Source organism: Phalacrocorax aristotelis, chromosome W (assembly GCF_949628215.1).
Source record: "Phalacrocorax aristotelis chromosome W, bGulAri2.1, whole genome shotgun sequence".
NCBI lineage: Eukaryota > Metazoa > Chordata > Aves > Suliformes > Phalacrocoracidae > Phalacrocorax > Phalacrocorax aristotelis.
The window spans coordinates 739,938-755,764 of record NC_134310.1 but is presented as its reverse complement, the minus strand read 5'-3'; the positions used below and the strand labels follow the sequence as shown (position 1 = coordinate 755,764).

The window sequence follows — 15,827 nt, the reverse complement described above, 5'->3', positions numbered from 1 at the left end:
AATTCATTCTTATAAGTGATCATATAATAGTTTGTTCCCGATGATGCCATCTTTAAATGTGAAATGTTTTGATGTCTCATTAGCTATTATGGCATAGTGATTTTCTAACACTACTTGTAAAACGATGCTCAGGGAGAGTGGATTTTGTGAGAATTGTGTCCCGAAATAATGTCATGTGTTGTTTCTGTTTTTTTTTTTCTTTCAAAATACAGACATATCAAGTTGACCTGAAGCCAAATGGGTCAGAAATCATGGTAACAAACGAAAACAAAAGGGAATATATTGAGTATGTATACATTTATGGATTTTATCCTGAGTGTAAGAAAGCACAGTTGCGCTTGTCTTAGAATTTACGCCACTGCAATGACTGTAGTTTGTACCACAGACCATCAGAGAGCGTTTTAAAAGAAAATCTTATTGTTAACACAGTTCGTTTATACCCTAATGCTTAGAAAGTTTTAATTTTAACCTCTGCCGTTCTATGAATTACACTAAGCACGGGAGTCTGTGACATAATAGGAAGCTATTTTCTCGATGGGCAGGCATGAAGAACATTCAAGAAGGGGTGGGTTTGCTCCAAATGACAGACATCCACATCTAAATTACCCGATGAAAAGAAACGGCACCTCCTGGATGCAATACATGTCACGTTAAAGCAGACGTACGAATTTCGCCCAGTTTCGTGCCTGCTTTTGTCTGTTGCCCAAGGGCCTGGGGTAACGAGCTCTGCTGTGCAGGTCTCCAAAGCATGGTGAATTCCCACCCTGAGACTTAGAGTTTCTCCTGCTGAACTGCTAGGGCACAGAATGCAAATCAGGAGTGAGTGCAGATCTGAGCGCTAAACGGGACCTAGAAAAAGGAATGAAAACAGGATGTCTGTGCAACTTACCGAGTTTGTATTTGCTTGCCATTGTGGTCTTCATTCAAGGACGAACTCAGGAACTCTGTAAATGTTTAAGCATTCCTCTAAGAGGAGAACTTTGTCCTTGTTAATCTCATTCACAATCTTGCGTTACAGCAATTTGGCTGTAATGGTGAACAATAAGAAATTTCTGCTTTTATGATTTTTATTCCCATTACTTTGTGTGTAATATATTTGCACTGTCAGCTCTTTAAATTTTCGGGCATGTCTTTTCAGTTTTCAGATGCAAAATATTAGACATCATAAACCTTTTTATCTCCATCATCTCAAAACAGCGCAGAAATGAAAAGCTCTTTGAAAATGTGTGGGCCAAAACTCAGAACCAAATTAGGTTCACAGCTAGATAATTCTTTCATGGCTAGTCACAGTATTGTTGTTACTTTAGAGTCACCACTTCTGGGCTCTCATTTGCAACTTAATGCAACTTAAAATTTTTCAAATGTTTTTTTCCCAGAATTCCAGTTGTTATGCTTTAAAAAAAAACCCAAACAGATACATACAAAAAAAACCCAACAATAACGTAAAAAAACCCATAAACAACAACAAAAAAAGTTCCCTGCTAGACTGCAGGTGTAGCCACAAATGTAATTTTTTTTTTTTGCTTCTGTGCCTTAACCTAACATCCAAATGATGCATTCTCATGCATATGTAGTGCTTACGGGATATCATGGCAATAATGAGGAACCATTGTCTAATAGAAAATCTGGTGCTTTGGTTGCATTATTTTATTATGTAATGTTTATTGCAGAAACGAAGGAAAACAGATAAACTGGCTAAATAGCTGCCCGTTAAAAATCAGTGTTATTTCTTTAAGCATAATGAGAAAAAGCATAGTAGGAATTTTCTGGATGTTCCCGAAATCCCCACATAGGAAACGTGCTTCTCCAAAGTGTGGCTCAAGGCACCCAAGTTAAAATGAGCCGAAGGCGCTCCACAGCGCGGCCGTCGCGTTACCCTTCCCTGCTGGTTGCACAGGCCAGGCCCATGATGTCCGTACCGCCGGTGCTCTCAGAAATTGGCCAAATCTAAACAGGCTGTTTAGGTTTAATTTTAAGCTTCCTCTTTCCTGCTTACCAGAATGTGAAATAACAAACTCAACTGCACTTGCTGGCATTTTTAGTTAGTGCCTCTTCAAAGGGGAGGAGACATTATAATTGCTGCATCCATGCAAATGAGGAACGAAACATGCTTCAGTAGGAAAGGACTTGGGTTTCGAAAGCATTAATCTGCAACCTGGAACGTATTTATGCTGCAGGTGCTTAGCATTGAAATACAAGCCTTTCCCTTTGATAGTGCAGGTTTTATTCATCTATTTATTTATTTACAGGCAGGCTGTTATATGTAATTACATCTATCCTCAAATTTTGTAGAATCCCTTGGGAACTGTTAATTCCTCAGAGCTCTGCAAGAATAAAATGTCTAGTTGTTTAGGTACCTGATACTAACGGTAAATACATCATCCAGAGTCCAGATTACAGCCTCATTTAGAAAGAACTAAAGCATAGTGAGGAACTTGTAGGCTGTTTGACCCACAGGCAAGCCTTTTTGCCATGTCCGTCCTTGAGTTAATCTCTATAGGAACAAAATGGTTAATATCATGTCACCTGATAGTGTTACCTTAAAAAATTCTTGGTGAGGTAGAAAAGTCATAGCTGTAAAACATGGAGGTGTATGTGTAGAGTTTGTGTTGCATGCTAAGGTGAAAATATTCGTACTATAACTTCTTCATGGTCACTGATTTTTTTGTCAACATTTCAATCAGTCACACAAGGTAAATTTGAACAACTAATAAAAAGCTGCTCAGTTTCCCTAACACGGGAGCGTGGCTGGGAGGCGGCTGAAGTTGAAAGCGAGAAACCAAAACTACCAGCATTGCTTAAATCTCTGAGCACTTCACTTAGTTCGTGGTTTTCTAATGACTGTGCTTATGTGTTTCTGTTTATCACTGTAGCCTGGTCATCCAGTGGAGGTTTGTAAACAGAGTTCAAAAACAAATGAATGCTTTTTTGGAGGTAAGGTTCTTTAGCTGCTTTCTCCCCCCTTACCACCATAATATTTCTTTAATGAAGACTCCTACACAACAGTGTCTGCATTAAGGGAGTGGGGAGCTTTGCATAACTGCGCAAGTTCTGGAATGCTTATGTTTTATGATGTCAGAGTTTTACCTCGTGTAAGCATGTATAATCTTTCCCTTATGAGAATAAGGTCATTCTTTTTCAAGCTTAAATTATTGGAGCTTGAAATGACTTAGTGGTTAATTTTTTTAAATTAGGGACTCACTCGTTCTTCAGCAACTGTGCATTTCATTTTCTAACCTCCTCTTTGTCCCCTGTCCCCTTTATTTAGGATCCCTGAAACTAAAGATCCTGTTAGATAAAAACTTAATTTTACATGGTACGAGAAGTTTAACTTTGCTTTGTTTCTTTTAGGGATTTACAGAACTTCTTCCCATTGATCTGATTAAAATTTTTGACGAAAATGAACTAGAGGTGAGTTTGTTAATTGACGTCCAGAGACAACAGATCAGTAGCGCTCATCGCAAACAGATGCGTTATGTTCTAGGCTTGTCCTTCACCACTTACTCATCGTAAGTGACTGTGCAGGCGGAGGTGCTTTGCTTATAGTGGGAAACTAGACTTTCCTCCCTAACTAATTAATCTATTGATCACATAAAAGCACAAAAAATTGTAATTCTTCAGTGAGGTGGTTGAGGACGCGCATGCAAAGCATGTTAGTAGCTTACTGAATTAATGCCATTATGCCTACACCAATCATAATTGAGCAAAACGCCACAAAGGGTGCTGTCCCACAAAGCGTACATACGTCAGAGCGTACAGTCTTTCTCCAGTGAGATTGAATACTCTGAGAATATTCCTGAAGAGCTCAATTCTCCGTTACGTTTGCATTTATATTTGCACTGCTTACCTGTTCAAAAGGGGAAGCGTAACCTTGTTTTTGTGATGAAGCGGTCAGGATTACACAGTGCCGCCTTCGCGTAACACCATAACCATTTACTTCCATATGTAGTTGCTGATGTGCGGCCTTGGCGATGTTGATGTGAATGACTGGCGACAACATACGATCTACAAAAACGGTTACTGCCCAAATCACCCCGTTATCCAGTGGTTCTGGAAGGTAATATTGTTTACCATGTTTGGCTTCTCTGACTAGTCCTAAAAGTGAAAGTTCCTGTATGGTTTTGCAGAGTCTGTTATGAAATCTTTCTTCTTCATGAAAACTGCTGAAGAAAACATCTGTATGTGTTGGAAATGACAGCTGTGGTACTCGAGAGGCTATACTATAAATAGATCCAAGATAGGAAGGCCAGATCTTTGGTTTTATCTAAATTGTCTTGCAGTATTTGTGAAGTAAACTTTTATATGTCCCCAGAAAAACTACTAAAATACTTTTTCCCCTAAGAGCCATTTATTTTTTCAAAGGGGTGTCTGGTTTTCTTAAAAATGGTGGAATCTTACAGCCTCGTGTATGCACTTCAGACTTTGTTTCTGCATTTCTTATATCATTTCCATGCCCACGGGCGGCATACACGAAGACTATGTACTTGGATCAATCCAAATGGTGGTACGGTCCCAAAACGCTGGGCTCTGAGGACTTGCTGCAGCACAACACTCATCCAATTTTCCATGAACCTTTGCAGTTGGTGTGATCTTCGGGGCGTTGCCGTCACCTCTGTTTCCCCACCCCCGTCTCGGGGCTGTGTACAGTTGCAGTGCCCCGGTGGTGCCCCGTGCCAGCACGTGTCACCCATGGCACCGAAAGGCAAGTCACCCCAGGCAGGTGAAGCGCGCTCAACGCTCCCACCTGCGGCACCCCGTTGTTGTGGCCAGTGACAGCTGGAAAAGGAGGCTCCATGTTTAATCAGAGATAACCTGGTGTGTGACCTGTATCACATCTTTCAGAGTTACATGTCTGTTACAGTCTCACAGAGAAAATTTACTAAGGTTTGGTTTTGTTTCAACAATGATATCTACAGCTGTGAACGTGAAAAGACAGTGACTGTGTGTTTGTCAACAGGCCGTTCTACTGATGGATGCCGAAAAGCGGATTCGATTACTGCAGTTTGTTACTGGGACGTCACGCGTGCCTATGAATGGATTTGCTGAACTTTATGGTGAGGCTCCTTTCAGCTGCCTGCAGATTATGCTCACTGCTAGAATGGCTGTGCAGACCGCTTCTGGACAGGAACAAGAAAACCTGGGCGCAACTGAAACTCAGTTGTAGCCAACCTGTGACCCCCACCAAGGAATTCTCCTCTGGATGCCAAGAGCCCTGGAGAATGTGGGCGGGGGGGGAGGGGAGCACACTGAGAAGGAGTAACGCTCTGTACACCGCAGCTGCTCTCCTAGCTCCCACGGAAACAAATTTCAGCTGTCAACATGAGTGATATTCATGTCGTATTGAGGCGAGGAGAATGCATGTTTAACCAAGCACTTTGTTTTTCAGAGTTCATGGCTGAGCTTGCTTCTTTTGCATTATACATACCCAATGCAAAGGTAGTTAGATAAACTTAACAAGCTAACTGGACTTGGCAGTAACTAACCACGGTCCTATTGTTTCCTTTAATGTAGTTTTAATTGAAAGAGTTTGTACCACATATTTTGTACCGGTTGCAAAGTCTAGCCTACAACTTATGCAAACATTTAGTTTTTAAAATAATATTGGGGAAGTCTTTGTAGTGACCAGCAGTTCATATTTCATATGATTTTCCTTTTCAACCAGGTTCAAATGGTCCTCAGTTGTTTACAATAGAGCAATGGGGAAGTCCTGATAAACTGCCCAGAGCTCACACATGGTAAGTCATGACAGCATAAAATTACATAGCTTTTCTGTATTGTCGTATTGTCAGGAAAGGGGGAGACAGATGACTGTGCTTGTCGCTAGCATACTTCAGCTCTGGATCATATACCTTTTTATAAAACAGGATACTCTGAAACCTGCCCCTGTGCGTGTAGGTGGGTAGTAAAAGGCCAAACCAGTCGGTGCTGGTCTGCTGACACACGGCTGCAGCATTCCAGGAGGGCGCAGGGCTCAACCTCGCCACCGTGCCCTTGCTTCTGGCAGGTTCTAAACAACGCTTGTTTTGCCTTCTCATGGACGTGTGAAAGGCTGTGGTAGTAGAGGAAGTAGGTGTAGGTGTTCTGCAGCAAACACAGGTAAATGAATCCCAAATAAATTCTTTCCATCACAGCCTTTCTGATAAGGACTTTTTAATGCTATTTTCTAATTGTATTCCAAGTAACCCTTTCACCTCAGGACTTTTCTTGTAGTACCTGCTTGCATGTTAAAATGTGTGTTAGGAGAGAGAGATAGCTTTTCCCCACTTCATTTTATACTACGTGCAAAGAAATCGATACCCATAGTTAACATCTGGTATCTATCGTATTTGAAGCCATATAGTAGCCTGCGGATTGCTTTCAGCGCTGGCCAGTTAAACATTCTGGCACCATGGAAGCACCTTGAATCCCTCCCGCGAGACTTTTCCCTGTATCACCTATGTAAGAATCTGTTCACGTAAGGTACTTGCAACAGGATCCAAATCAGAGCGCGTGAATCACAGCACAGAAAGGGTACTGCAGGCTTAAATGTTGTGCCGAGCTTGGCAGTAGGAGCCTCAGTGCCTGCTGGGGAGGGTCCCAAGATCTCACAGCTTGTCATCGCCTCTGTCCCCCCGGCTGCAGTCCCTTCAACCGCAGACACCTCATGGTTTCCCAGTGCCTCTCGCCTTATAATCCTGCCCAATTTCCTGGGAAATGACAAGTGAACATCACAGGTTGGGGTACGTAGTCACAGAGAAGGCCGATGACTCCTCAGTGTTACCACAGAGTAGTGGCAAAGGCAGGATGGGAGCAGCTCTCCATTTCATGGTTCCTGTCAAAACTGGGATAGGGAAAAACAGCAAGAGGAACTACATCTTACGCTCGAGTAATTTTTCTGTGATTGTCAAAACATAGGCTCTATTCTCCTCTGTTCTGTCAGCCAGGCTGTGAAAAATATGGGACAGGCAATAAACTGCAGGAGAGTCTGTTGAAAGGGTAACAGGAGTTTAACAGGGTATAATGGAAGGAAAAATAGTGCCTTGCCTTGTAAGACTAATACTATTCATTGCTGCCTTTTAAGTGTCTTAGAAATTAGCACCTGTACCTCTTTTCCTCCAAGACTGGCACGTGTACAAACAAGGGTGGATGATGTTTTCTTGGCTACGTGAGTCAGGTGTTGCCACGCTGCAGGCAGCATTTACCCCGTTCTCATTTTCCATTCTCTCATTTTTCCCCTCATCCTAGTAAGCAGGTATAACGAACTACAGAACGTCTGACGTAACAACATAGCCACAGAAAGCCATGCTACATAAAGGCCAGAAGTTGTCGGACAATTCACTAAAACTGTGAGGCCATAGTCCAGCTGACTTTATTTTAATCTGAATTTATAGAATTTGCAAATAGTTGTCGTGTTCTGTTGCATAGCAAGAGTATGGCTTTTTTAAGGTAATTTAATTTTCCTATACAGCACAATTTAATTTGTAGAACATTAGTACAGAAAGGTGATTTTTCCATAAAAGTAATCATTCTATAGAATAAAAAGTTTTATTTAAAAAACAACTAACAACAAAACGTTCCAATTATCTGTTAGATTTTACAGGACTTTCTTTTGGGTGTTTTTTATTCTTTTCCCCCAGAGGGCTGAGAGCCTGGCCTATAGCTTCGGAACTCCTCTGCCAAGTCTTGGGAAACCAGCGTTCTGACACAATGCAATGTCTTCAGTTGACTAACTGTGGTGGGGGGGTTCTGTTGGCTTTTCTCCTTTCCTAAGCATTTTTTAACAAATCCCCACACTGAGCTCTGAAAAGCAAGGAGGTGTGCGGGTATTTCTGAGAACTCCCTCTGGTGCAGGCAGGGTTGGTGTCAGGCGCCACCTGCGGGGACACAAGCGCCGCTCAGGTTTGCAAAGGGCACTGTGGAGATTGCCCCCCTTTGCACAATAAGGTACACCCTCTCTTAAGGTCCCCGGTTATTTAACGTCTTCTATTTCTTTAAAGTTACGTGTATTTTTCAATGGATTGTTAAATGGTTCTTTCCCTTCTACATTTCAGCTTTAATCGCCTAGACTTACCTCTTTATGAATCTTTTGAAGATTTGCGAGAAAAGCTACTTATGGCAGTTGAAAATGCTCAAGGATTTGAAGGAGTGGATTAAAACATCGACCTTCCCCCCCTTCGAGCAAGTTCTGCTTGCACTTTTGCATTTGCCCGACGGACTCTGAGTAGTGACTATGGCAGAACAGTTGCACAGCGTTGGTTCATGGAGCAAACCCTTCGACGGTGCAGTTGCCTGAATCCAGACGTTTGAACTGTGACCTGCGGGTGGCTTTTCTGACGTTTCCACAGCAGCGTACCAACTGCGTAACAGGAACTCTGATCACATTTCAGCAGGACTTACTCTATTTATGTTGTGCCTCTGTAGGCAAAGCCCTTAATAAATATTTTACATAATTTCTAATGACAATGAATGGAATTAATCATTTTACAGGTATAGTATTACAACTCATGTTTACTTTTTAATTGACTTAGACATTTTCCGATTTTATTTCATTACAATTAAATATCATGTACTTGGAAAAATGAGCATTTTTCTTAATTTCATACCAGACTTGATGCCAGTGTCATTTTTTTCAAAGCACATTTTGAGCCTTGTGTTCCCAAACCGTTACGAAAGTAGGAGAAAGCTATGTTGGCAATTTTCTCTACGGGGGCTGTATCTCGAGAGCAACTCTTTTCATTGAGCACATAAATATTTTTCTGTATCCAGAAGTATGGACTGGATGTTGCGTTTTTGTATAAATATTAGAATAGTTACAAGTCAAGGGAGAACCATAACATAGCATGCCAAATCTCATGTTCAGTAAAGAAATTGCCTCATTATTGGTAATATTTACATGTACTATAAAGCATTTTGGGGTAGGGTTGGCATTAATCATTTTAGGAACATATGCTTAACCCTGTCATTATCTTTGTATAGTGATACTTTTATTATCCTTTCCTCTTTACTGTTTGCAATGGAGGCATTTTGAATGACACCTGGCACTATGTGATTTGGCACTATGGAAAACAGGTCTGTCGTGTCTCCTATTTGTATGCATTTGCTAATGATATCTAAACAACGATGGGTTTTTTCTTTGTTTCTAACTGCACCAACTCTAAAGGCACTTTATGTAACACATGGAAGTCATATCTGTTTTTTACCATAAACATTAATGTGATTATATTCCTTCTCACTGCACATGTCTTTCTGGTGCAATATCTATCAGTTGTGAATTTGGCTGCTGCTGATGTATAAAAAAAAATGAACAGATGTAGAGCTGAGCCTGCAGACATGTTCCTCAGCAATTGTTTTTGTGATTTATTTTTTACTTAATCACAAAGATTTATTTAATATACACTGCTATCTAATCAATTTTGTTACCTATGACATGTTGCATGCTTAAACTATAATGTCTGAGTTGCATCTCTTGTGACGGATTAAAAGTGAAAGATTTGTATTCAATCCACTGAAGTTAAATGGGTACAACTCCACTGGAGCAGGCTCGAGGGTATGGCGTCAGCAACTTAGCATTCAGTTTTCTAAGTTTTGCCCACCTATTTTGCCTGTCTGTAGGCTTTTACCGCCGAGAACCCATTTAATGCTTATGAAGCAAGAGGACACCGCATGCCAAAACAAAATTTCACCTCATTGCCACCAGCCTGTTTAGCCCTGCCCTTAGCCCTCCCCAACACCCCCTAGCAAGTGCAAGCTACAGCTGAGAAAGAACAGCCATGCTGCAGAAACTGTAATATTTCAGCCAAAAAGGCTACTGGAAAGAACCCTTAATGCTAATGACATTCAGTAAATGGTGGGGTGCTACCAAAAAAAAGGTCAAAGCACGGTGCATGAGAAGGTTACTCTATTATTTGACCACAGGAGTGCGTGATCCTGCTTTGGTCCCTTCCCTCCCCTCACCCCCACCTTCTGAAACAGGCTTACCTAATACTTAGCTACATCAAAGCCCTTTCAGTTAGCTAGAATTACATAGTGCCATCTGACTAGAAGACAAAGGTTTATTGGATTCTTTTTTTAAAAGAAAACATAAAATGACTTAGCTTATCTTTTCAGCTCCACTTACCTCACAAACTGATAGAGAATGCTTTTGGAGTGTCTAGGTATTAAAATAGCGAGGTGAATTCCGCTGTGTGAATTGTAATCAATGTGCTTTTGGACTGTTGTGGTTTACGCTACTTTAGAGAGGGGCGTTTCATTTTTCAGAAACAGTTCACTATTAAAAGCAAGCCCGTGACTCCCAAGGTGCGTCGTTAGCGTGGCAGCTTTGAGTGCAGCGCACGCAGCGCCCTGGCCTATCTCAGGCAGCAGTGACAGCAAGGTGCGGCGTGCAGTGTCCTGACAGACCTGTACAGCTTGTGCTGAAATGACCTATTTTTGGCTTTCTTATGACGACGGCAAAGCGTTCTAACTATTTGTGCTTCTTGTGCGCTAGAGGCTGCAACCACAGCTCCCACCTGTGCTGCAAACCTGCCACTGCTGCAGAGCCCGTGCAGAAGCACGCACAGCTACCCGAGTTAGCGCATGCTTTGGAAGCAGTTTGCTCACCACTCTGTGACAGAATTATTCCTTCCAGCTCGTTTCCCGAGTTCCCTGTGCCATTAGGACATGGCCCTGTTTTGCCTTCACAGACACACCTCAGCTCCCTTTGCTGTGGGAGTGAAACTGTCCTTTTCTGGTTTGGGGGGGGGTCCATAAGCAATCCAGAGTCAGCATTCACAAATGCGCAAGACTGCCTGTAGGCTAAGCTGAGGGGACACACGCAGCCTGGTCCCATTGCTGCGTAAAGTTTTTGTTGCCGGTATCGGCAGCCCTCCTGTTAGCTGCAGCTACCACGCTGTTACTGACAGGCTTGGCATCACGGTAGTCACAGGGACATAAGTCCCAGCTAAAATGCACTATACCCACGCAACTCAGATTTTTGTGATTGGTGGCCATGGTGACGACTAACCCCTTGGGCAGATACACCCTCTCTCAGCAGCCAAAAAAGTTAAGAACCTCTATGCTGTGACAAAACATAGGAAGTTACCTTCAGTTTTGCAATAAAATATATGAGACTATGTAAAAGGCGTTAGCTGTGCAAAGCAGCAGCTGCAGACGAAATAATAGGTTTTCTTCTGCAGGCCTCTTTGCAGAATGCCTTAGTGCTCTTTCTTACTGAGATGCCAGACCTCGCATCTAGGAGACCTTCTGGAGCTCCTGAAGCTGCATCTGAAAGTATCTGGCTAGGAAAAAAAGGTAGCTAAAGGTCATTTACTTCAAATATCTAAAACACAAAGCAACTAACACTCCCATGGGCCGGGGCCTGTAGCATCGTGCCTTTCCTAACACAGCATGTTCTTGTGCACTGACAGGTCAGCTCATTCACCACAAAATGGCCCAAGAGTATTTTAAAAAGGCCTAGTCAGCCACGTCTTTGGGTTAATAAATGGTAAGCGTAAGGGTGGTACCTAAAGCAGCCTTAAGGCAAATAATTCATAGAAATTTTAGTCACAATACAGGTCTGCAGCCATTGCCTCCTGTTCACAGCAAGGCCAATAAATCTGTGCCTCGTGAGGCTGTAGTTAGCGTACACCATACCGAGCACATTAACTCCCGCTCGCGTGCCTAGCTGCTGGAAACCAGAAGGTAAATAAAAATAACCAGAAACCCCACCCCACCCCACCCCCCTCCCAACGTCTGTTACCACAAGCGTTATCTTATTTCTGTGTCGCTCACACTGACCTCTCCCTCTGCTCAAAGGAGTGCGAGTGCCATGCCAGCATGACCTGCATGCTGACTAGCTAGCAGAGGCTGCTGCTGTAAGAACCAACCACGCAGCCAGTGCCTGCCCTGCCGCCCACGGGGTGCGCTGCTGCTGTCGCATGCCCAGCCCCATCCCACAGGTAGGCATGCCTGCAGCCTTCAGCCGTCATCTGGTCCCGAAGCACTGCTGAAGCATTGTACATGAGTCTAAAGGGATGGCAGTTGTGAAAACTAGGGAGCCAGAGAGGGGAAGGTGGGTAGTTAGACTGCACTTCTAGGGGTTAAAAATAGGTAATCGTGCCCATGTGACTGCAAGGGCTAATTACTTTTTTTCCTACAATACATACTGGTAGATTACCAGACTGGCCAGCTTAAAGCGTACATGAACCTTATCTTCCTAATAAAACAGTTTCCTTTTGTATGTAAAGTTACAACAACAGAGAAAAGCCCCTACGGCCTCCACCCATCTGTTACGATGTTGCACTAAGAAGTACTGCATATTTGCAATGCACCTGGAACTTCCACAGCTGGAATCTAACCATATTAATGTTGCATACCCATCGGTCTGTCATAGCACACCTAGAACCCTGCGAGGTGCCATCACCGTCGGTGCAAGCCATCCTTTGTCATAGGTCTGTCGATGCACGCTGCCAACGGTCTGTGTCCACACTTATCCTCTACTTAACGTGTTGGGTTTTTTCCCTTTCCCGTATTGTCACACAGCCCTTGCTTCTTTCCTTAATTTTTTAATATGTAGCTGTAAAAACACACACCATATGCATCCACAAACAATAGTACGTGTTGCATTTTTCTACTTTCATCCGTTCCACTGGAGTTGGCGAGGCTCGTGAGCTGCCTGTCTCCTGCAGGTTTGCCACAACCATGCAGCAGCGATAGGTTATGATTCTCAGAGCCCAAATGGGGAACTCCAGAAAACGATGTTGCCATGTTCTATGTTTGTGAACATAAATTTTAAATCAAGTTTAGAATTGAGATATTAATATTTCCAAACATGCAAAAGTGTCAGACATTCCAGATTAAATTCACACTGTTTAGTAATTTTTTTTTTTTTTTGCAATATCACCACTTCCTAGAAGGCTATTCAAAATTAAACTACCTTAACATTGATTTTAAATGTACTACTTATAAATAATGCTCATTTTCACAATTACTACAGCTTTGAACTGTGGTTGGATTTGATACACTGTGGGGAAAGGATTTGTTTCTGGACAAAAAGTCATTTTTTTCCATTTATTTTCTGAGGAGCAGTGAAAGAAATTGTAGTTTGTTTTCCTGACAGCAAAAGCTCAATGTGACAAAATGAAGTTGTTGTAATGAAATGATGCAACTTAATTAAATATTTAATAAAGAATTACGGAAGCTACAGCATTTTATACTTCAAATATATTTTTTGTCTAACTGAAGCTTTGTTTTGTTTTGTTAAAAAAAAGCCTTAAGGTTACAGTTTGCAGGAAGGCTTTAACAGCCTGGGATGTGGTTGGGGGAGCCTATGTGCAGTCACAGCTGTACCTGGTGTATTTTCAAGCATTAAACACACCATCCACATATTTCAGCTTCTGTAAAAGTCACTCCCAAATTTTTCCCCCACGACCCTCACTGCACTCATGGAACACTGGTGTCTTTAGCGTTTGCAGCTAAGAATGTACCCCGGGGAAAGGTTTACAGTGCGTACTGGTCACTGGGGCACAGCCGCCTTCAGAAGGCACGATTCAAGGTAACTTCATAAGGATTTGACTGATTAATACAAGGTTAGTGATTATGCAGTGTTCTCTAAAGACATGTCATTCAGTAAGAGACAAAAATTGCGCCTCTCCCAACTTCTTACCAGTCTCTCCTCTGTTCCATCATCATTTGTAATACAAGAACTAATACTCCCTCAGACCTCCACGAGACGTTCTGTCTTTGAATTACCCAATTCTGCAGTGACCGTACAAAGCAGCACACTTACAAATGTTTCCTGTTTAAGCCATACCTGAAATAAGCATGAATGTCTATTGTTTTATTGCATATTTTCTGTGCTTTCAGCAGAATTTTTTGCAGCCCACAATAACGTATATACTACAAACAAAATAACCTACTTGCAGCAAACTCAAAGTTGAGTTTAACACTGCAAGTCTACACATTAGTAAGTAAGTTTGGGTTTTTTGATGTTACAATTCTGATGTAGTACTGACAACAGTGGAACTACTGTTGCCTTTTCTGTTAATCAGTGTGAATGCCTAGCAAAAAAAAAAAACCAAAAGAGACAAAAACCAAAAAAAACCAAACCACACTTACCACACACACAAAACAAAAATCAAGGACAAACCCAACAAAAAAAAAAAAACCCTACACACCCAAACCACCAGAAGCCACATTTCCAACTTAATAGCTCACTTTAGGAATACAGTACATTCCTCCTCAGCTAACATCAGTGCTTAAGAGTTGCAGATGGACTAAATTATCTGTTAGTCTTAAATATAGACTCAGTACGTAACAAATAGTCCCCTAGATTTTGAGCTTCACATGAAGCACAGCCTACGTGCAGCATTTATCTGACTTGCAGTAATACACACCAAGGGTCACATAGCGTGTTCTTGCAGCTACCTACGGCTGCGGTTTGCTAAAGAAAAAAAAAAAAAAAAAAAAAAAAAGAGGTATCCCCCCCTCACCCCCCAAGCAAGTGCCCAGGAGTCTGGGAGCTGGAAGAGAAACCAGGGTGGCCAAGGTGACTAGGCAAAAAAAAAACAAACAAACAAAACAAAACAAAAAAACCAACCACCCAAACCACACAACCTCTTAATATGACCCAGAGACACCATCTGCCATGAGAAACACTGTTCAGCTTACCAGTAGATGCGAATACCTTTTATGAGTTAAGTTACCAAGAGCTCAATAATGCTGCCATTGACTTCTAGAAGACACCAAACCCCTATTGGACTCAGCCTATTATGCTTTGCAACCGAGTTATTTTTGTGCATGCATGTGATGTCGTGGTACATCATCTCAACTTGCCATTGCAGCATGACTTACTCTTCTTCATTAATCAATGCACCAGTCTCTACTGTTCAGCTGTATCAACACCACAGAGCAGCAACCAATTTACTCTGTACAAGTTTTACTTGTGCCCCTCTCTATTTTCCTCCCTTGGGCACTGGTTTCTGAATGGCTGCCCATCTCGACTCTTCCTTCAAGCTGCCACCTCTTCCTAAGCTAGAGCAGCCAGGCAACATGTTTCAAATTCAATTCCATCAGCTAATATTGCAGCCCCCCTTGTGCTGGAACTAACTTAGCTGAATTGTTAATGTACTCCTTTACATAAGCAAGCATCTTTGTACTGTAAAGTGAAAAACTGTGTAATGCTGAAACATACAATGAACCAGCACTCTCTACAGCAAATTTAAAAACAAACAGAAGACACCTCCACACACCTCTCTTCCAGCAATACCTACATGTGTGTTATTGTTTTGGCATAGTTACAACCAGCAGATTTCAAAAAAAAAAAAAAACAAAAACCACAACAACACAGGAATTCCATTTGTGTTTTTAATTGGAAATGAAAAATAAAGTGTTCTAAGTTGTTAAAGAATGTCTGTGAAAATCCTTACTATATGCTGTTTGTATATGGCTAGTAAGGCTTTGTTGCCCTTGAGACCCAAGCAAACAAGCAAAGTAGAAACCCCGTGTCAATACATTCAAATCCCAAATCACCACCTATGCATCAACACTGCCCTGTCGCCACCCATACGAGACGCTGCAGTAACTCGTTGGTGCAAACGCATTTGCATTTCCAGCCCTGAAACTTCCTACCCTGGCATTTCCTACTCCCGACAAGGGAAAAATCCTACGCTATCCAAATTAAGTCCCTTTCTTTTTTAAGCTTGCTGTCATTAATAAAAACAACCGTACCAGATCAAATTAAAAGTCCGGCTGGACAAGTATCTGATTTGCAGATTCTGCCAAAAAAAGCTTAAGATTAGGGCAAATCATAATGCTCCCAGCAAATGCACTTTGAAAGACGAGTGACATGCAGCTCAAGGACCTACTACAGT

General features: G+C 42.0%; 1 protein-coding gene across 19 annotated transcripts in view; it reads left to right on the top strand.

The window, feature by feature from the left end:
• The window catches only part of NEDD4L (NEDD4 like E3 ubiquitin protein ligase), a 198,335-nt gene extending 185,136 nt beyond the window's left edge, over positions 1 to 13,199 (top strand). For all 19 annotated transcript variants that reach the window (XM_075077889.1, XM_075077888.1, XM_075077893.1 and 16 more), the window contains 7 exons: positions 213 to 286; positions 2,874 to 2,934; positions 3,352 to 3,411; positions 3,950 to 4,057; positions 4,958 to 5,054; positions 5,663 to 5,735; positions 8,031 to 13,199. In XM_075077889.1, coding sequence (XP_074933990.1) covers positions 213 to 286; positions 2,874 to 2,934; positions 3,352 to 3,411; positions 3,950 to 4,057; positions 4,958 to 5,054; positions 5,663 to 5,735; positions 8,031 to 8,133 — 576 coding nt within the window. In that variant the 3' untranslated portion in view covers positions 8,134 to 13,199. The remainder of the gene's footprint in view (positions 1 to 212; positions 287 to 2,873; positions 2,935 to 3,351; positions 3,412 to 3,949; positions 4,058 to 4,957; positions 5,055 to 5,662; positions 5,736 to 8,030) is intronic.
• Positions 13,200 to 15,827: the final 2,628 nt, after the last annotated feature.